Source organism: Sparus aurata, chromosome 18 (assembly GCF_900880675.1).
Source record: "Sparus aurata chromosome 18, fSpaAur1.1, whole genome shotgun sequence".
NCBI classification, from domain to species: domain Eukaryota; kingdom Metazoa; phylum Chordata; class Actinopteri; order Spariformes; family Sparidae; genus Sparus; species Sparus aurata.
The window spans coordinates 36,522,560-36,543,463 of NC_044204.1; the positions used below are offsets into that span (position 1 = coordinate 36,522,560).

At 42.9% G+C, this 20,904-nt stretch overlaps 1 protein-coding gene across 6 annotated transcripts in view; it reads right to left on the minus strand.

The window, feature by feature from the left end:
• The window catches only part of LOC115569041 (deleted in malignant brain tumors 1 protein-like), a 24,948-nt gene continuing 4,044 nt past the window's right edge, over positions 1-20,904 (minus strand). For 2 of the 6 annotated variants that reach the window (XM_030396907.1, XM_030396905.1), the window contains 9 exons: positions 20,245-20,553; positions 12,541-12,849; positions 11,818-12,126; positions 8,269-8,577; positions 5,790-6,095; positions 5,185-5,478; positions 2,476-2,796; positions 1,798-1,892; positions 1-818 (listed from right to left, as the gene is read on the minus strand). In XM_030396907.1, coding sequence (XP_030252767.1) covers positions 675-818; positions 1,798-1,892; positions 2,476-2,796; positions 5,185-5,478; positions 5,790-6,095; positions 8,269-8,577; positions 11,818-12,126; positions 12,541-12,849; positions 20,245-20,553 — 2,396 coding nt within the window. In that variant the 3' untranslated portion in view covers positions 1-674. The remainder of the gene's footprint in view (positions 819-1,797; positions 1,893-2,475; positions 2,797-5,184; positions 5,479-5,789; positions 6,096-8,268; positions 8,578-11,817; positions 12,127-12,540; positions 12,850-20,244; positions 20,554-20,904) is intronic. The other 4 variants (XM_030396906.1, XM_030396910.1, XM_030396909.1 and 1 more) reach the window with 4 other exon arrangements.

Genomic DNA, 20,904 nt, shown 5'->3' on the forward strand with positions numbered 1-20,904 from the left:
GACTGTTCTTTCCATGCTGATGCCTTTAGTTTATTTGCAGGACCATGATGTCGTTCACTCCTCTCACAACCCATCATTCGGAAACATGATATTTCAGAACACACAACAGCATTTCAGAAACATGGCAGCTGTGTTTCCTGTAATCCGTCTGTGCGTCCACAGAGCGATGTGATGCTTTCAGCTTCCTGTCTGACACCAAGTCAAGCTGAGGAAATCAATCAATCAAATTTTATTTGTATAGCACTTTACAATATCCAGACGGTACCCAAAGTGCTTTACATCAAAGCAATAAAATAATACATAAAAACAACACAATGTACAGAGATATTGTTTTGTAGCTGGCCTTTAACTACATGTCCAAATAGGTTCTGTCTGGTGGAATGTTGCATTTTCTCAAACACTGTAATGTTTTCTGAAATGTTGTGTTTTGACCTTCTGGGCCACCATACTTTTTTAGTCCCAGTGATTGTAATGATTATATATCACTCCCTAACAAGCAAAAATTCTGAGTGACATAAAACAGTGACACAATATAACCATGAAACATTAAAGCACTTTATAATTAAACTACATAATGAAACTACTTACACTTAATAATGAAACTTAAGATTGATACTTCAGATATGATCTCAGATACAGACGATCAAACTTCTGTCGCTCTGTTTCTCTCAGTGTCATGGTTTTGTAGGACATCCACCACAGCTTCTCTCCTCCTCCTCCTTCTTCTTCTCCTTGTAGAAGACCTTCCCGTCAGGCTGCGTCACCCAGCTCAGTTTGACGTCTTGACTCAGGCCGCGTTCCTTCAGTCTCTGGTTGAACTGTCAAACACAAACATCTTTTTTTTCTCCAGTTGATTGAAATGTGTCTTTTAGCTCCATCTTAAAAAGTCAGAAGTTTGTAAGAGTCAAAGATTAATGTTCACCTGTACACGTTCTTCACACAGTTTCTAGAAAAAAGACTCGCTGTTGTATTTTTAACAGAAGTTCTCAGAAGTGTGAGCTCGACAAATCAAATTCCATTCACCCACTTTTTTCATGAGTTGGTAAAGAGAAGCTCAGAGGCAAATATTTTCATATATGTAGTCAGATTCCACCAGAAGAATGAGAGAATAGATGTTTTACTGGCTCACTAAAAGCTTCAGCAGTAACTCCACGAGCCCTGAGGAAGACTGCACACATGCACAATGAGTGCAAGGGCAGACAGGTAGGCAGAGAGACAGACAGGTACGCAGACAGACAGGTATGCAGACAGACAGGTACGCAGACAGACAGGTACGCAGACAGACAGACAGGTACGCAGACAGACAGTACGCAGACAGTCAGGTATGCAGACAGAGAGACAGGTACGCAGACAGTCAGGTACGCAGACAGTCAGGTACGCAGACAGACAGTACGCAGACAGACAGACAGGTACGCAGACAGTCAGGTACGCAGACAGACAGGTACGCAGACAGACAGACAGGTACGCAGACAGACAGACAGGTACGCAGACAGACAGACAGGTACGCAGACAGACAGGTGTAGGCAGACAGGTACGCAGACAGACAGGTGTGTAGACAGACAGGTACGTAGACAGACAGACAGGTACGCAGGTAGACAGACAGGTAGCCTGTCCACTTATGTCATATGGGCCAAACTGAACGACTGCAGCGACCACAGATGTTTGTTGGTCAGCGCCCGACACGTATTGATTTCTGGTGGGATGTGAGAGATTTTCTATATATAACAAAAACAAACAGTTCTACAATAACTCAGCTTTAAATTCACCATTTCTTTTTTAATGCTCAAATATAATTACCTCCTCCAAGATGTTCTCCTTCTGCTGCTCCATATCAACAGAGGAGTCCGTTTTCAGCACCACCCTCACTATCTGCTTCCGGGTTTCTGTAAATACTGAATATTGAACAGATATATTAGATATATATAGAGAGATATTACATTTTCTATTCCACACATTGTTCTTCCTTCACCCTATATTACCCACAATGCAGCGCAGCCACTGTGTGACATCAGATATCAGCTTCCTCTGGAGTGATAAGCTACTTTAGTCACATGTGAAGCAGTACAAACACTCTGTACTGGATGAAAATGGTGGACATACCCTTCAAGTTATCTTTAGGGATAGGATCATATACTGTATGGCCTACTGTGCATTTATTTTATCTCATAACTTCATTAAACTATATGACATAATAGTGTGATAATGTACACAACAACATAAGGTGGTGCAGATGTTCCCGCTCCTGGTCCTCAGTGGACCGTGGTCGGTACTGTTGGTGTTTTCCTGTGTCTGTCCGTCTCTCGTGTGCTTCTGTCCTGTTCCGTCTCTATGTGATTGTATTATATGTATCAACACTTGTTTGTGTGGTGGGACGATAAAGAGGTCAAGCCTGAGATACATTCTGGGAGTAATGAGTTGGACTTTGTTTCATTCAACAGTTTATCATGAAATGTAAAAGTGCTCCAGTATACGTACCTTTCATGACAACAGTAATTGGTGCTGATTCAGTAGAATTGAATTTCCTCGAGGACAGTGTGACTTCATACACACAGCTGTATTTGCCTCGGTGTTGGAAGTCAGCTTCAGGGAAGCTGAAGGAGGCTAAGCGGTTGACTGCTGGCTTGGTGTTGATGCGCGAGCCAGAGAAGATGAGATGGTAAACCCCTCCAGGATAGTCGTTGGGACTGGAGCAGCTGATGACGAAGCTGGAACCCCTGGTGACCTCTGCGTCTCGAGGACCAAAGACCAGCTGTCTGTTGGGAGACGTCAGGGAGCTGTTGGGCTGCTGCAGTGGCACTGAGCACAGAAGGGACGACGAGATGAAGCTGATGAAAACCTCCCTGACTTATTATTCAGTCAGAGCTGATTTTAAAACACCTTCTCAAACTATACAATCCTGAAAATCAAAATCAAAATCAAACAGTAGTTTTGAAAACCAAGTTGACGAATAAGGCAGAAGTCCAAGGTTGCTGATTAATTTCTTATCTTAAATAAAAACTTGTGTTAATGACATTGTTACGACCCTAGAGGTCAAATGTTTGTCTGTCTTTTAATAACCCTCTTTTTACCTGAGTGAGAGTGTGTGTGTGTGTGATTGGGTGCAGGTGTGTTTGAGTGGTTGCAGGTTGCCCTGGGAGCTGATTGGTTCCTGTCTGACAACAAGAGTTTAAAGGCAAGCTGCCAGTTCCTGGGGACTCTCCTCCATTGACCCAGACTGCCAGCATGCATGCTTGTTGAGAATGTGTTTGTTTTGAATAAAACTTTGTTAAAACGTTCGCTGCTGGTGGTGTTTGGGGAACAGGAAGAGGGGAGTCTCAATTTCTTGTTGCGCCAGGGTTTCCCCTAGGCCCTGGCTGTAACAACTGGGGGCTCGTCCGGGATCTGAATGTCCATGAGGTGAGGTAGATTTGGTTTGGTTTAGTTTGTTTGTGTAAGTGGCCTTTAGTTAAGTGTAGTGGTCATCTTTTTTGTTAAGTTGTTGTTGCTGCATGTTGTGTTTCTGACTGAGCACCCTAACCAGAAAGCTGCCGGGCATTTTCAAGGATATGCCATGTTTGTTATTTTGCCTTTCTTATTTTTGGTGGTAATCCTGGGTGGGGGTACGCTTCAGTGATTCGCAGTTGACTAGATTCCTGGTCTTCGGTGATTCACTGAGTTCAGCGTTTAAAGACGCCTCGAGCTCGGCAAGCCACTGAAGACTAGCTAGGTGAGTTAGCCACCTTTTATAGGCAGGTAAAGTTGGGGTATCTCTGCAGTTTGTTTCCCTTCGTTTATAATTTGCACAGCAACATGGTTTTGTGTGAGATGGCTGCTTTTGTGTTGGTCACGTTGTGATGTGTGGCCCTAATTAATACTTGTGTGCAGTAACTTTTTGTGACCTTTTGGTTGTGGAACTGGACTCCACTTTTGTTGGGTCACTTGTGGTTGCAGCTTAAGTGTAAGCTGGCAACATTTTGTGTAGTGGTGACTACAGAGTGATGCCTTTTTGTATGTGGTTGTTGCAGTCCACTTTTGGTGTGGTCAAATAGGTGTTACTGATTTAGTGTATTCATTAGTATGATTGGCATGGTGTCACTCCCCAGATCAGTGGATCTTGAGTGGTGGATGTGGCTTCCCAGTTTGTCTGGTCACTTTTGTCTCTTTGTTACACTCCATGATATAGTAACATGTGGTCTGAGATCACAAGGTGTCCATTTTGGGTGTGGCAGTTCACTTTTGTTGGGTCACTTGTGGTTGCAGCTTAGGTGTAAGCTGGCAACATTTGTGTGTAGTGTTGACTACACAGTGATGCCTTTGTGTGGTGGCTGTTGCACTCCACTGTTGTGTTGGGCACCTGTTGCTGTTTTGGTGTGTGTGTCTGTTACCACAGTTGGTGCATTTGCTTTTTGTGTTCTCTCCTCATGGTGGTGGCCATTTTGTTTGTGGGGGTGGCACCCACGGACTTGATTTTGGTCCTGTGCAGAAGTGTTTTTATGTAGATTGGTTTTAAGGGGGAACAGATTTATGATTGCTCAAAACCTGACTGCATTAACTTGAACATTTCTTTAGGGGAGAAATGTTCAGTTTTAAGGGGGGAGGTGTTACGACCCTAGAGGTCAAATGTTTGTCTGTCTTTTAATAACCCTCTTTTTACCTGAGTGAGAGTGTGTGTGTGTGTGATTGGGTGCAGGTGTGTTTGAGTGGTTGCAGGTTGCCCTGGGAGCTGATTGGTTCCTGTCTGACAACCAGAGTTTAAAGGCAAACTGCCAGTTCCTGGGGACTCTCCTCCATTGACCCAGACTGCCAGCATGCATGCTTGTTGAGAATGTGTTTGTTTTGAATAAAACTTTGTTAAAACGTTCGCTGCTGGTGGTGTTTGGGGAACAGGAAGAGGGGAGTCTCAATTTCTTGTTGCGCCAGGGTTTCCCCTAGGCCCTGGCTGTAACAACATATTGTTTTCATCTGTCAAATCACAGCTTCACTGAAGCTTTTAAAGGAAGTTCATAACTTACTGATTTAATCTGAAGTCATCTAGTTTTTTGATTTTTACATAATTCTTTTTAATTCCCTCACCAGCTGGATTCATGCAGCTTCTATAAATGTGTTACTACTGAGCTGCACTGAACTTATTTTGAATTCTTAATCGTCTGCTTCCCTTTTAATCACAAGTGAAAGAGACATAACTCCAGGAAATGTTTGTCTTACCCGTAACTGAGAGTCTGACAGAGTCGCTCACACTTGAGTTGAAAGACTGACTTGAGATGTTGGTCTGGTACTGACACCGGTACCATCCCGCTTTATCAAAGTCCACTTTAGGGATATTGAAGATAGCAGAGTTGGTACTTGATGTCTGGGTGGTTCTGAATGAGCTGGAGGTTTTCTGCAGGATGAATGTTACTCCTGAAAGCTGCGTCGAGATCGAGCAAGTGATGCTGACATTCTGACCCCAGGTGACGGGAGCAGCAGGAATCATAGAGATTTTGGGCTTTGATAGGATCGCTGAAACAAACACCACAGAGATCAGGCGGAGACGTGTTTACATATTATTATGATTAAACATAAACAAACTTGCTTTATCGGCCCAGTTGGGGGTTTTCCCAACATCAGCTAAACATTATGGAGACATGAATATTGTGTCAGTGTGCTTTTGAAAGCAGGTTTTTCAGATGATGAAGATGTAAACTGTTCTGCCTCCCAGCATTATATTACACTTTGCATTGTGGCCCTTCAGACAGTCAGTCAGGCAGTTATTATGATTATTATTATTACAACATGATGTTGATCAGATGAGGGATCAGAATACTCGTCACCTGAACAGGTCACACCGGCATCCTGACTGTGGGTACAGTTGTGTTTCCCAAATCCTCTGTGCGAACACTGAGTTAAATAACTCTCATTTCCTGAGCAGACCACATCATCGAGCCAGATTGGTCCAGTTCCTTCACTAAACTGGACCGACTGAGCACTCAGTGCTGTACCACAGTTCATCTCTCTGCACACCACCTGAGCATCATTTAGGTCCCATCCGTCACCACAGACTGTTCCCCAGGAGCCACTGTGATAGATTTCTACCCTTCCAGAGCACTGAGTAGACCCAGACCCAGTTAATCTGACACCTACAGAACACAAAGGGAGATTATTTCTGGACAGAACACCTGTAAACTGTTTATATATTTAGTTTGTTCATTTTTTGGTCAGTTGGTCAGGACAGAAACATTCTTATAAGACACATTTGGCAAAGGTTATGATTCATTTACACACTTTTCATCACTTCCACAGACAAGATATTAGGGTTGGGCGATATATCGAATATACTCAATGTATCGCGGCTTGTTCTCTGTGGGATGTAGAAAATGACTATATCGTGAATATTCGAGTATACATTCAATTGTCACGCAGTTGCTTTTAGTCGCGGGCACTGAACTACAGGTATTTCTCACTCTCTCTCTTCTCTCCGCACAGAGAGATGAAACAAACGCACCTAGTTACGTACATCACATTCTGTCGTGCGTGCAACGTCATACGCCCGGCAGCATGTAGCAGCAGAGATCTCAGGTAGTGGCAGCAGCAGGTGCTATGAAAAATGGAGGGAGAATGAATTCCCAAGAAAAACAACGCAGGATCCATCATCTGGCGGTGGTTTGGGTACAAGAGGGAGGACGTAAAGTATGCATGGATTAAAGTTCTCCGTCGCTACGACGGATTTCCGTCATTCAAACTTCACAGAGGCGACTTATGAGATCGATGTAGATCGGAGGTGAACAAGTGTTGGCTGATCTTTATTGACAGATTGTCACACTCTACAGCCAATGGTATCGTTAACTGCGTGTGCTGCCTGACCAATGACAGTGCAGTGACCCACACAGGGCGGGATCTAAACACGGAGCAGCGCTAACGTTTAGCTGCTCAGCTAGCAAGGACTCGTCGCGCTGCTACGTTATCAATTAGTTTTTGAGTTTAGTCAACACGTGAGAACTCGTCTGACACGGAGAGTCTCCTGTTGTGTGCTACATGTGTGAAATAACAACTATAGTCTGGACTTTGTCTGCAGTGTATCTGTGTAAACGGCTTCAGCGTCTCTCCCCTCTGGCACCGCCAGTTACCATGGTTACAGGAACGCCCTGAAACTTTATAATGATCAATAAGAAGTTTTTGGTTAGTTTGACTGTACAAAATCATGAATGTAGCCTGATTGTAGCTCAATGCTGAAATCTTGTATTATAACATACAGAACAAATGTAAAGCCTCAGAGCTTCTTTGATTACTAACAGCATGTTAGTGATGACAGAAAGGTGATAACTTTCCATCAGACTGACAAGGCTGCAAAAGTTGCTGTTTGTATGATGTATTTTTATGTTAAACAATAAGAGGCTCACTTTAAACATTATTATTATCATTATCAATAATAATAATAATAATAATAATAATAATAATAATAATAATAATAATAATAATAATAATTGATAATGATGATGAGAAGAAGAAGAAAAATAGCGTACTAATAAGGTTCCCTAGATGGTTGATTATTTGAAAGAGTAAATCTTGATAGAAGCTTGGGGGGCAAAAAAAAGGTACAGTTTGATTTTATAGATTGAAAATTACATTGAAAAGACAAAAAACATTTCAAGTGTGAATAGAACAGCTGTTCCGATCATCCTGTAAAACACTGTTGGTCAAATATGTAAACGTGATGTCTGCATTAGAGAGCATGGTGTGTGGTGAGGCTGTGAATCTTATCTTATTCTTTTAGCACATGTCAAGTAACATGTTTCACAAATTATAAATTGGGAATATGACTTGGCTACAGCTCGAAAAAACATTTCAGTCAAAAGTTTTTTTCTTTTCTTTAATCCGTGAAATCAGCATATATTAATGCAGTATGAACAATGTTTTAATGTAGACACGTAGAATCATCATACTGGCTGATTGTATGCATCAAAGTGTTAATTCAAGGCTAAGGGAAAATATCCAGATATATATTGTGTATCGTGACATGGCCTAAAAATATCGGGATATTAGTAAAAGGCCATATCGCCCAGCCCTAAAAGATATATTAGACTTGTCACAGAACATTTGATCAACTTCACTGATGGTACAGTTTCATTCACAGTGTGTTAACAACATGTAACACTTGTTTTGTGCTCTTCAGTTGTGAAATGATGCTGCAGGGTGTGTTCACCAGCTCTATTAGCAGCTCTAATACATCCAACAAGCCACAGTGACACAGCTGCTAGAATCAAGACAAAAGGATCCATTTATGTAAAATACTGAATCCAAAAGTTCTCTCACCTGAACAGGTCACACCAGCATCCTGATGGTGTCCACAGTTGTGTGATCCATATCCTCTGTGTGAACACTGACTTAAATGACTCTCACTTCCTGAACAGCTCACATCATCGAGCCAGATTTGACCAGTTCCTTGACCAAACACAGCCGACTGATGAGCCTGTACTGCTGGACCACAGTTCATCTCTCTGCACACCACCTGAGCATCGTTTAGGTCCCATCCGTCACCACAGACTGTTCCCCAGATGCCACTGTAGATGATTTCTACCCTTCCAGAGCACCGAGTAGACCCAGACCCAGTTAATCTGACACCTACAGAACACAAAGGGAAAATATTTCTGGACAGAACACCTGATATTTAGTTTGTTCAGTTTTTGGTCAGTTGGTCATGACAGAAACATTCTTGTATTTGGCAAAAGTTATGATTCATTTACACACTTTTCATCAAGACAAGAAAACCCTACACAGGTGTATCCCATCAGGTGCACATGATTAGAACATTGTTACTCAGCATTTTGAAGGAGGCTTGAACTATTTAAACCTCAGACATTTAGTTTGGTGTGCTCCTGACTGTTGAAGTGAGAGTGATCATCATGGTGAGATAGAAAGAGCTGCCTGAGGCCTTCAGAGAGAAGATTGTAGCAGTGATGAGTCTGGTAAGGGATTTAAAAGGATCTCAAGTCATCTGAAGTCAGCGTTCCACTGTCCGGAGAAAAGTCTACAAGTGCAGGACATTCAAAACAAAGTCCAACATACCCAGGTCTGGTTGTCCAAGCAAGTTCACCCTGAGAGCAGACCGCAAGATGCCAAGGAAGTCACCAAAAACCCTAAAATGGGTTACTACTGCTGTTGATGTCAAAGTGCCTCTACAACCAGAAGGAGACTACACACGTTTAACTTTCATGGGAGGAAACATTGCTCTCTAAGAAAAACATGAAGGCCAGACTGAAGTGTGCCAGAGAGAACGTAGACAAAGACCAGGTGCCTCATGTATCAATGTTGCGTACGCACAAAAACGTGGCGTACGTCATTTTCCACCCCAACGTTCAGATGTATCAAAAGTGAAATGACCGTGGAAATGTGCGGTGCCCCACGCCAGCTTCATGGCTGGTGTACGCACGTTTCTATAGCTATTGTTCCTTTGGCGACACTTGGAGGTGATGCTGGGAAACGACAATGACGACAACTGGCTCATGAGTCGTTTCAGGTTGCCGAGGCCAGTGTTACTGGAGCTGTGCGCAGAGCTGCGGCCGGCCCTACAACGACACACAGCCAGGAGCCCGGGGTTGTCCGTGCCCACACAGGTGCTGACCACTCTGGGATTTCTGGCAACAGGAGCCTTCCAGAGGGAACTGGCCGGCCGGTCAGGAGTGTGCCAGTCCACTCTGAGCCGAGCCATGCCAGCTGCGTGGGACGGGATCATAAGAATGTCATCCAGGTACATCAAGTTCCCATACAATGCTGTTGAACAGGCCAACATTAAAGCGCAATTTGCAGCAAGAGTCGGTTTCCTTAATGTAATCGAGGCTATTGAATGCACACATGTTGCCAAAAAAGCACATCACAGGATGAATTTGTTTTTGTCAACAGGAAACCTTTTCATTCAATTAATGTTCAAATAAAATGTGATGCGCAATTGCAGCTCACCAATATCGTGGCAAGGTGGCCTGGTTCAACGCATGACTCGTTCATTCTTACCAATAGCAGGGTTGGTAACTGGCTGGAGGCTGGCACGGTGCGCGATGGGTGGCTTCTCGGTGAGTAAATAATTTATCCGTTTAATTGCGCCCCGAATGTAAACCAGCACAAAGCCCGTTTGGGCACGTGCATTCAAATGTGTGTATTTGTTTTTCCCTGGTGAAAATAGAGCGGCAGAGCTATTTAACAAGCCCTTTATTGTCTCCTTGTGTTCAGTATTTGTGTCAATAAACTGAGGAAGAAAATACACCAAAATGGTGATTTCTGTCTGTCTCCAGATACACATTTGCGTAACACCAGTTGATCAAGAGACATCTGGACCTGGTTTGATCACTATGTTAAATGTGTCCCCCCACCCCCCACTGTTCACTCTCTCCAAAGAGCAGACCCCCTCCCTTTGCATACCTCTTGTTTACCTTTTGTTTGAACCTGCCCTTCCCTGTTCTTTGTTCTTACTGTATAAAATGCTACCGTTTCATTTGCTCTGGGTCGACTCACCGGCTCAGTGCCCGTCGGTTCACCAGTTTACCGGTATTCTTTGAATAAACACATCACCACAGCAAACTGCTCAACAGAACTTGAATGATTTTCTTCAACAAAACGCGTGCGTAAAGTTGGAAATGTCACACTGCAGTAGCCACGGCGCACTTCTGCAGTCATTAATGAGTGTGATCAGTCTTGTCAATCCTTGTAATGAAGTTGTTTTGTCCTTCTGTTTGTCTCCCACTAACGGTAGCACTTATTATTATTATTATTGTCACACTTCGGCGGTGGGCTGAAATCCTCCGCTTCACCTTCACGTCGGACCATTTTTTTGATTTCTGATTTCTGTGAGTGTGCACTGCTCTGACCCCACAGCGTTCACTGCCTCACACACACGCTCCCACTCACATTTCTTTTTTGGGGTGTTTATCTCTGACGAGAGGCTACCAAATAACACAGATCTTCGCGTCTCGACTTCATTTAATAGAGTTTCGAGCTCAGACTCGGTGAAGTTGCGCTTCTTCCCTTTACTCATGGTGTGAATCTGATGGTGCAGAGAGGGGAATCCCCGGTGCAGGCCCTATTTAAATGAATTTGCATATTTAAATGGGGGCGTGGACGGGGACAAAGGAAAAGTGCTTGGATGCATGCGTACGCACACTTTGATACATCTGATTTTTTTGTGCGTATGACAGTTTCTGGATTCTAGCGTACGCCATGTTTCAGTAAGATATCCACACAAGTCTTAGTACATGAGGCCCCTGGACATCTGGAATATTGTTCTTTGGACAGACGAGTCTGAAAATGAATTATTTGGGCACCAGAACAGAATTGTGCGTTCAGCAGTGGGTCAAACCTTCCTCAGACCGATGTCAGACTGGAGGACGGCTACAAGAAGCGTCTCACTGAAGTTATTTCAACACTAGCTGTTAGAAAGCAGGGGGTCCTCACTCTTTCCTCAGTTAGAATACACATTCTGTTGATATCTTTTGTTCAATGAGTAAAACAAGGTTCATTTGTTGTTCACCTGATATTAAATCAGCTTCTTTTCCAGAGATGCATTAAAACAGGATTAGACATCAATATGTGAACATTTCCTAATGAAGACCTGAATATTTAATGGTGTTCTAATTTTTTCACAGGACTGTAAATTATACTTGTCACAGTATAGAACATTTGATCAACTTCACTGATGGTACAGTTTCATTCACAGTGTGTTAACAACATGTAACACTCTATTATCTAATGCTCTATTAGCAGCATCATATCTGAACAGCTCCAATACATCTAACAAGCCACAGTGACACAGCTGCTAGAATCAAGACAAAAGGATCCATTTATGTAAAATACTAAATCCAAAAGTTCTCTCACCTGAACAGGTCACACCAGCATCCTGATGGTGTCCACAGTTGTGTGTCCCGTATCCTCTGTGTGAACACTGACTTAGACGACTCTCATTTCCTGAACAGCTCACATCATCGAGCCAGATGAATCCAGTCCCCTGACCGTATGCAGCATTACTATAAGCATGTGATGCTGTACCACAGTTCGCCTCTCTGCACACCACCTGAGCATCGTTTAGGTCCCATCCGTCACTACAGACTGTTCCCCAGGAGCCATTGTGATAGATTTCTACCCTTCCATAGCACTGAGTAGACCCAGACCCAGTTAATCTGACACCTGCAGAACACAAAGAAAATTTATTCCTGGACAGAACACCTGTAAACTGTTTAGATATTTAGTTTGTTCATTTTTTGGTCAGTTGGTCATCACAGAAACATTCTTGTTAGACACATTTGGCAAAGGTTATGATTCATTTACACACTTTTCATCACTTTCACAGACAAGATATATTAGACTTGTCACAGTATAGAACATTTGATCAACTTCACTGATGGTACAGTTTCATTCACAGTGTGTTAACAACATGTAACACTTGTTTTGTGCTCTTCAGTTGTGAAATGATGCTGCAGGGTGTGTTCACCAGCTCTATTAGCAGCTCTAATACATCCAACAAGCCACAGTGACACAGCTGCTAGAATCAAGACAAAAGGATCCATTTATTTAAAATACGGAATCCAAAAGTTCTCTCACCTGAACAGGTCACACCAGCATCCTGATGGTGTCCACAGTTGTGTGATCCATATCCTCTGTGTGAACACTGACTTAAATGACTCTCACTTCCTGAACAGCTCACATCATCGAGCCAGATGTGTCCAGTTCCTTGACCGAACACAGCCGACTGATGAGCCTGTACTGCTGGACCACAGTTCATCTCTCTGCACACCACCTGAGCATCGTTTAGGTCCCATCCGTCACCACAGACTGTTCCCCAGGTGCCCCCGTAGTTGATTTCTACCCTTCCAGAGCACCGAGTAGACCCAGACCCAGTTAATCTGACACCTACAGAACACAAAGGGAAAATATTTCTGGACAGAACACCTGATATTTAGTTTGTTCAGTTTTTGGTCAGTTGGTCATGACAGAAACATTCTTGTATTAGGCGAAAGGTTAGGATTCATTTACACACTTTTCATCAAGACAAGAAAACCCTACACAGGTGTATCCCATCAGGTGCACATGATTAGAACATTGTTACTCAGCATTTTGAAGGAGGCTTGAACTATTTAAACCTCAGACATTTAGTTTGGTGTGCTCCTGACTGTTGAAGTGAGAGTGATCATCATGGTGAGATAGAAAGAGCTGCCTGAGGCCTTCAGAGAGAAGATTGTAGCAGTGATGAGTCTGGTAAGGGATTTAAAAGGATCTCAAGTCATCTGAAGTCAGCGTTCCACTGTCCGGAGAAAAGTCTACAAGTGCAGAACATTCAAAACAAAGTCCAACATACCCAGGTCTGGTTGTCCAAGCAAGTTCACCCTGAGAGCAGACCGCAAGATGCCAAGGAAGTCACCAAAAACCCTAAAATGGGTTACTACTGCTGTTGATGTCAAAGTGCCTCTACAACCAGAAGGAGACTACACACGTTTAACTTTCATGGGAGGAAACATTGCTCTCTAAGAAAAACATGAAGGCCAGACTGAAGTGTGCCAGAGAGAACGTAGACAAAGACCAGGACGTCTGAAATATTGTTCTTTGGACAGACGAGTCTGAAAATGAATTATTTGGACACCAGGGCCCGTATTCACAAAGACTTTTATCTTAACGTTAGGAGGACTCCTAAATCGGACTAAAAGTTTTTATGTAGGAGTCGTTTCTTAAAAGTAATTCACAAAGCCGCTGAGACCTACTTTTAGTTATGAAAACAGTGAACTCCTAAACTAGAAGTAACTCTCTGTTGCTATGGATGACGTCGTTTTATAAGGACGCACTTAGAAGCGGTGACAACGGTGATTGGCTGTTGAGTGACAGGGCAACCCATTGAAAAGTCATTTAGGCTACGCAATGCATGAAGGGAAAATAAAGAAAATGGCTACAAGCCCATGACAAAGCCTATGAAAAGATAGTGGATGAAGATATGTGTTTATGATGAAAATTAAGTACCACCCCCCCCAAACAAATACGCTTCGGACAAAAATGACAATTTAGAAGATTGCGATGAAAAATGTGAACTGCCAATAAAAGCAGCATTTGCTCGAAAAGCTGCGTCAAACCACTCTCCATTAAAATTCGGGAATCGTGTGTTGATCCGGGCCATTTCCCAACAATGTCCAGTATATTGTAACATGTCAAAGACAATTTGTGTATTGATGGAATGCAACTTTTTCCCCTCTCCCTCTCACTTTCTCCAATTGACAAAAGCCCTATTCGCACGGGAATAGTATAACCTGGGGACCTCCAGTAATTTGTAATAATTGCGGAGGTCGTCTGTGATCTTAATCCCGTGTGAATCTGCCATGTCCATAATTTGTAAAGTTATCCCATATTTCACCAAACACAGAGGTCATGTGATAATATCAGTCCCGTGTGAATCGGCATCTCTGTGATTTGGGGTCGTTTTTTGTTTTTCTTAAGGTTTTTTTGTGTTTTCCACCTTTTTCTGCCTTTTTCCCGGTCGAGAATTATGGAGGCTGCGTTGGGAATTATAAATGAAAGTTCTGACAGCATTTTGGGTGCAAATTCAGGAGGCTCATCAGAAGAGCGAAATTTTGAAAGATGATTAGATGGATTACATGCATGGCAGCATGCGGTAAGGAACATTTTTCCATCTTTCAACAGGCTCACCAGTTATTATATTAAAAATATCCATTTCTAACAGTTGTGCTGCTCCAGTAAGGGCTCCGGTGTGATCGACCCGGGGGATAATGTCAGTAAATTTGAGTTAAAACACAGACTTTGCTTACGGACGTGGTGGGATAATTTCTAAATCTCTTGAGGTCTCCAGGTAATACTAGTCTTGTGTGAAGAGCTGCATTTTCCCCGTAGCCAAATACCGGTGTGTTGCCAAACATTTTAACTCTGGCGTTATTGGATTGTTTCGGTTGGTTGGGGACGTTATTGCGTCTCTCACCAACTCAACCACATCTTCAATCCCTTCGCGGTCCATCAGACATCGTTTTAATAATTCTCTGTCATTTAGCGTCTCCAAAACATTCGGCTGTGACCAGGTCTTAGCGAGTTAGGAGTCCTCTGGACTACTTCTAAGGTCTCCCACACTTAGGTGCTACTTTTAGGCTTAAAATGTTTTGTGAATAACTCTTATTTTCAACAATTAGGAGTCCTAAAGTTACGACTGACACGCCCAATATTTTTAGGAGTTGCTCCTAAATTCGCCTGTTAGGAGCTACTTTTAGCCTTAAGATTTTTTGTGAATACGGGCCCAGAACAGAATTGTGCGTTGAGCAGTGGGTCAAACCTTCCTCAGAACGATGTCAGGCTACAAGAAGCGTCTCACTGAAGTTATTTCAACACTAGCTGTTAGAGAAAGCAGGGGGTCCGCCCTCTTTTCTCTGTTAGAATACACATTCTGGGACATCCGGTTGATGATGTAAGAGAGCAGACGTCCGCTTCGGGTCTCCCGATCACAGTTGCTTCATTTTCTACGTAGTCATCAGACTTTTTTCTATCAAACTGTCACAGCGTGTTACAAAGTCATTTCGACACCTCTGACCCTGAAATGAGCTTCTCTAAACATAAGAAAAGTGGCACACAAACTCCAGTTGTGACAGGAGCCAGCCTAGCATAGCTAGCAAACTGTCGGCCATGGCCGCTAGCGCAGCTCCTGCTAACGTTAACAGCGAAGGCGCTAACGCTAATGCTGACGTTAGCCTACCTGTCCGAGGAGACGCTACTGACACAATCTCCATGCCGCAGCTGGTGGCCGAGCTGGCGAAGCAGAGAGCTGGTTTGAAAAATTATGTCTCTGGGCTGATTCAACAATCTTTAATGCCACTTCAGACAGCCATGGATGCCCTCCGGGATACGGTCGGTTCGTTCCAGGCCCGCCTCACAGCCACGGAAACCATCGCCGGAGAAAACTTTGAACGACTGACCACAGCCGAGGCCACAATCCAATCTCTCCAAACCCAGAATCAAACACTGTGGGACCGCATAGATGACATGGAAAACAGATCACGCAGATCCAACTTGAGAATAGTGAACATCCCGGAGGGCAGTTAGAATGGCAAGGACCCGGTCAAGTTTATTTCTGAGCTCCTGGCGGTGTGTATGGGTCCTGACGTGTTTACCAGTCCGCCTGAACTGGAGAGGGCTCACCGGTCACTTTGCCCAAAACCAAAAGAGGGGAAACCAGCAAGACCATTCGTTGTGTGCTTTCTTCGCTTTCAGCAGAGGGAGGCAGCCCTACGGTGGTCCAGGAACCATGTAGTGAACTATCAGGGGACAACCTTGAAGTTTTACCCCGACCTGAGCCCCGCACTGGCGAGAAAACGAGCAGCCTATGACGATGTGAAGCGGGCACTCTTCCAGAAGGGAGTCCGGTTCGGTATGATGTACCCGGCTCGCCTGGTGGTAACTTTTGAGGCGCAGACGTTCACCTTCGAGTCACCTGAAGATGTCCAGGAATTTTACAACTGCCGGGTAATTAAGGAGTGATAAAAACATCTGTGACTGTTGACGCTCATTATTGAGGACTTAACTAACTGGACTTTACACAAACAATACTTTCACTCACTCTCTTCGGTGGACTCGGGTATCCTTTTCTGTTCAATTTACTCATTTTTATTTTTTTTTAAAGATTTTTTTGGCATAGACACCTTTATTAAGCAGTAGACAGATTGGAAATATGGGAGAGAGAGGGGGATGTGACATGCAGCAAAGGACCTCCGGCCGGAATCGAACCGGGGTCGGCTGCGTTTATGGCATGCGCTCTAACCACTTGACCACCTGCGCGCCAATTTACTAATTTTTTTGTGTGTTTTATTGCTGTTCCTGGTTATTTTAGGCACAAGTGTTGAAACAATCTGTGTGGCATGTAAATATTACTACTTCAGAATTCTCCCTTAAGTTAGCAATTTAATACCTGATGCTAGGTTAAAGCCCCTTTATATTTGTTTTTGCTCTAAGTGCCATGTGTGCTTAATATAATTCCTTTTTCCTTTCCTTTCTTTTCTTTATCCAGACAACTTCATCAACCATATGTTTAAAGAGTGATGTTATTACTTTTGCACAAAATGATTGGGAGTACCCCGAGCGAAAATAGAGTTAATCAGGATGCACTCCCGGAGGACCAGGGGAGATATGGTGAGCCTGCAGTTTTCCTCAGTTGGGGAGGCAAACATAGGCAGTGATTTTATTTTGCTTTGTTATATTCTGTTGTCATCTTGGGTAATTGGGGGTTCTGTTAGGGTTATAAGTGTGTTGGGTGTGTGCATCCCTGGATTTCAAATCCATTTCAACAGTTTTATTTGCTTGTTCCTATCATTTTACTATGTATCTTTAAGTGGAGGCACTCTCTCTATTCTTCAGAGTGGATGCTGGGCTGTGGTGCAGCGGACCATGTATTCTTACAAATATTACTGATAGATCTAGTAGACCATGAACAGGACACAGAAGAGTAATCGGATTACAGGAGGGACAAATGTAAGATTTATTTCATGGAATGTCAAGGGTTTGAATGGACCTGTAAAGCGGGCTAGAATATTTGCACACCTTAAACTCTTAAAGTGTGAAGTTGCCTTTTTGCAAGAAACACATTTAATGGTTAAAGACCACATCAGATTAAAAAAGCTTTGGGTTGGCCAAATTTTTCACTCAAGTTTCAATTCCAGGTCACGTGGCGCAGCAATTATAATTCACAAAAAAACACTTTTTAATGCCACAGACATTATATCTGACCCACACGGCCGTTTTATTATCGTTTCAGGGTCCCTCTATCACAAACCTGTCCTGTTGGTTAACGTGTATGCACCCAACTGAGACGATGAGAAGTTCATAGAAAAAGTAATCTCATCCATACCTGACCTAAACCCCCTAATTTCTGTAGGAGACCTAAACTGTACAATAAACCCTTCCCTTGATCGTTCCAGCCCAAAGTCTAAAATCCCCTCCAAAATGGCTAACACACTGTCATCGTTTATGAACCAAACTGGATGTTTTGACCCCTGGCGCTTTCGCTTCCATCATAGTAAAGTATTCTCTTTTTTTCCACATGTTCACCATTCGTATAGCAGAATCGATTATTTTTTTTTTATAGACAGCATATTGCTCCCCTTTGTTAAAATATAGAATATTCCACCATAATTGAATCTGACCATGCCCCAGTAATATTAGATCTCTCCTTTCCACTTAGCTCCTCTGACCGGGCTCCATGGAGACTGGATACTGCACTACTGACAAACAAAGAATTCTGCCAAATGATTTCGACAGCCATTGATAACTTCCTAGAAACCAACAACGAGGATAATGTCTCCCCCTCTTTGCTGTGGCAGACTCTTAAAGTGGTAATAAGGGGGGATATTATCTCTTACACATCTATGGTGAACAAAGCTAGGAAGCAAGAACTAGAACAACTTCTTAGTTCAATATTTGACATAGATCGTCAATACTCTGCCTCTCCCACCCCGGAACTCTATAAAAATAAGCTGGATCTTCAAACCAAATATGACTTATTATCTTCCGAAAAGACAGAACGTATAATGTTGAAATCACGAGGCTTTGTCTATGAACACGGCGAAAAGGCTGGTAGACTGCTTGCACATCAATCAAAATGTAAGTCCTCCGATCAACAGATCGGAGGACGACTTGGCCTCTCCAAATTTAAAGACCTCTACAGCAAAGGTGTTTTCTCTACCTTTAGTTATCCCTCTCAAAAATTCAACCTCCCCGGCTCAAGTCTTATTTCCAGCTCCGACTTTTTGTACAAAACCTAAATTCGAACTTCCCCAATGTACCTCAACCTACTGCTATGGATGGCATCCTCCAAATTCCCTCCAATTTAAAAGGTTTCATTGCGAGAATCTATTCAAACATATCATCTCTCGGAGTCACCTCTCTCAATAAAATTAAAGGGAAATGGGAGGAGGAGCTTGGGGATGTAATACCTGAGGAATCCTGGACCGAAGCTCTGAAGAAAGTTAATGGAACTACTTCATGTGCTAGGCTAGGTATAATCCAGTTTAAAGTCTTTCATCGTACCCACCTCTCCAAGTCTAGGCTGGCCAAAATTTATCCTGAGGCAGATGAGAATTGCAGTAAATGTCATGTTGCCTCGGCCACATTAACACACATGTTCTGGTCATGTCCTTCCCTCTCGGATTACTGGTCAGCAGTCTTTAGGACTCTTTCACAGGCACTATCCTTAAACTTGCAACGTAGCGCCTACTCTGCCATCTTCGGTATAGTACCAGCTGACCAACAGATTAGTAAAAAGCATAAGAACATTATTGCATTTACAACTCTACTTGCCCGCTGAAGGATTTTGCTGCACTGGAAATCTCCCAAACCACCAAGCGCCTCCTTATGGATGCGTGACCTTATGCTCCATTTAAGTCTTGAAAAGATCAAATACACACTTCGAGGGTCAAAAGACCTCTTTTTTTCCACCTGGAACCCAGTTATGTCTTTCATAAACAAACTTAAAGCCCTCCCTGATAATTCATGAATTCACAAGTATTAGATCCTGAGGGGTGACGCATGATGTTGCGCAGCAGGCTCGGCCTCCTCTTATTTTCAAGCTTTACTTTCAAATAAGCTGCTTCCACTTTCTTCCCTTTCTTATTTTTTTTCTCCTTGTCTTATTCTTTGTACCTGTTGAATGATACCTTTACCTATCAATATCATAACTTTTAGTTATTTATCCACTTATTTAATCTCTATAAATTTGGATGCACTAGATGTTGTAGGGTGGGTGGGGGGGGGGGGGGGGGGTATTTGTTTATTTGTATATGTGTTCCGCAGAAAATCCAAAAGCTTTGTCTGTTTATACAACTGTCTTTATGTACCTTGCTCTTAATAAAAAGATGGTTAAAAAAAAAGAATACACATTCTGTTGATATCTTTTGTTCAATGAGTAAAACAAGGTTCATTTGTTGTTCACCTGATATTGAATCAGCTTCTTTTCCAGAGATGCATTAAAACAGGATTAGACATCAATATGTGAACATTTCCTAATGAAGACCTGAATATTTAAGGGTGTCCTAATATTTTCAAAGGACTGTAAATTATACTTGTCACAGTATAGAACATTTGATCAACTTCACTGATGGTACAGTTTCATTCACAGTGTGTTAACAACATGTAACACTCTATTATCTAATGCTCTATTAGCAGCATCATATCTGAACAGCTCCAATACATCTAACAAGCCACAGTGACACAGCTGCTAGGATAAAGACAAAAGGATCCATTTATGTAAAATACTAAATCCAAAAGTTCTCTCACCTGAACAGGTCACACCAGCATCCTGATGGTGTCCACAGTTGTGTGACCCTAATCCTCTGTTTGAACAGTGATATAAATAACTCTCACTTCCTGAACAGCTCACATCATCAAGCCAGATGTGTCCAGTTCCTTGACCGAACACAGCCGACTGATGAGCCTGTACTGCTGGACCACAGTTCATCTCTCTGCACACCACCTGAGCATCGTTTAGGTCCCATCCGTCACCACAGACTGTTCCCCAGATGCCACTGTAGACGATTTCTACCCTCCCAGAGCACTGAGTAGACCCAGACCCAGTTAATCTGACACCTACAGAACACAAAGGGAAAATATTTCTGGACAGAACACCTGATATTTAGTTTGTTCAGTTTTTGGTCAGTTGGTCATGACAGAAACATTCTTGGATTAGGCAAAGGTTATGATTCATTTACACACTTTTCATCAAGACAAGAAAACCCTACACAGGTGTATCCCATCAGGTGCACATGATTAGAACATTGTTACTCAGCATTTTGAAGGAGGCTTGAACTATTTAAACCTCAGACATTTAGTTTGGTGTGCTCCCTGACTGTTGAAGTGAGAGTGATCATCATGGTGAGATAGAAAGAGCTGCCTGAGGCCTTCAGAGAGAAGATTGTAGCAGTGATGAGTCTGGTAAGG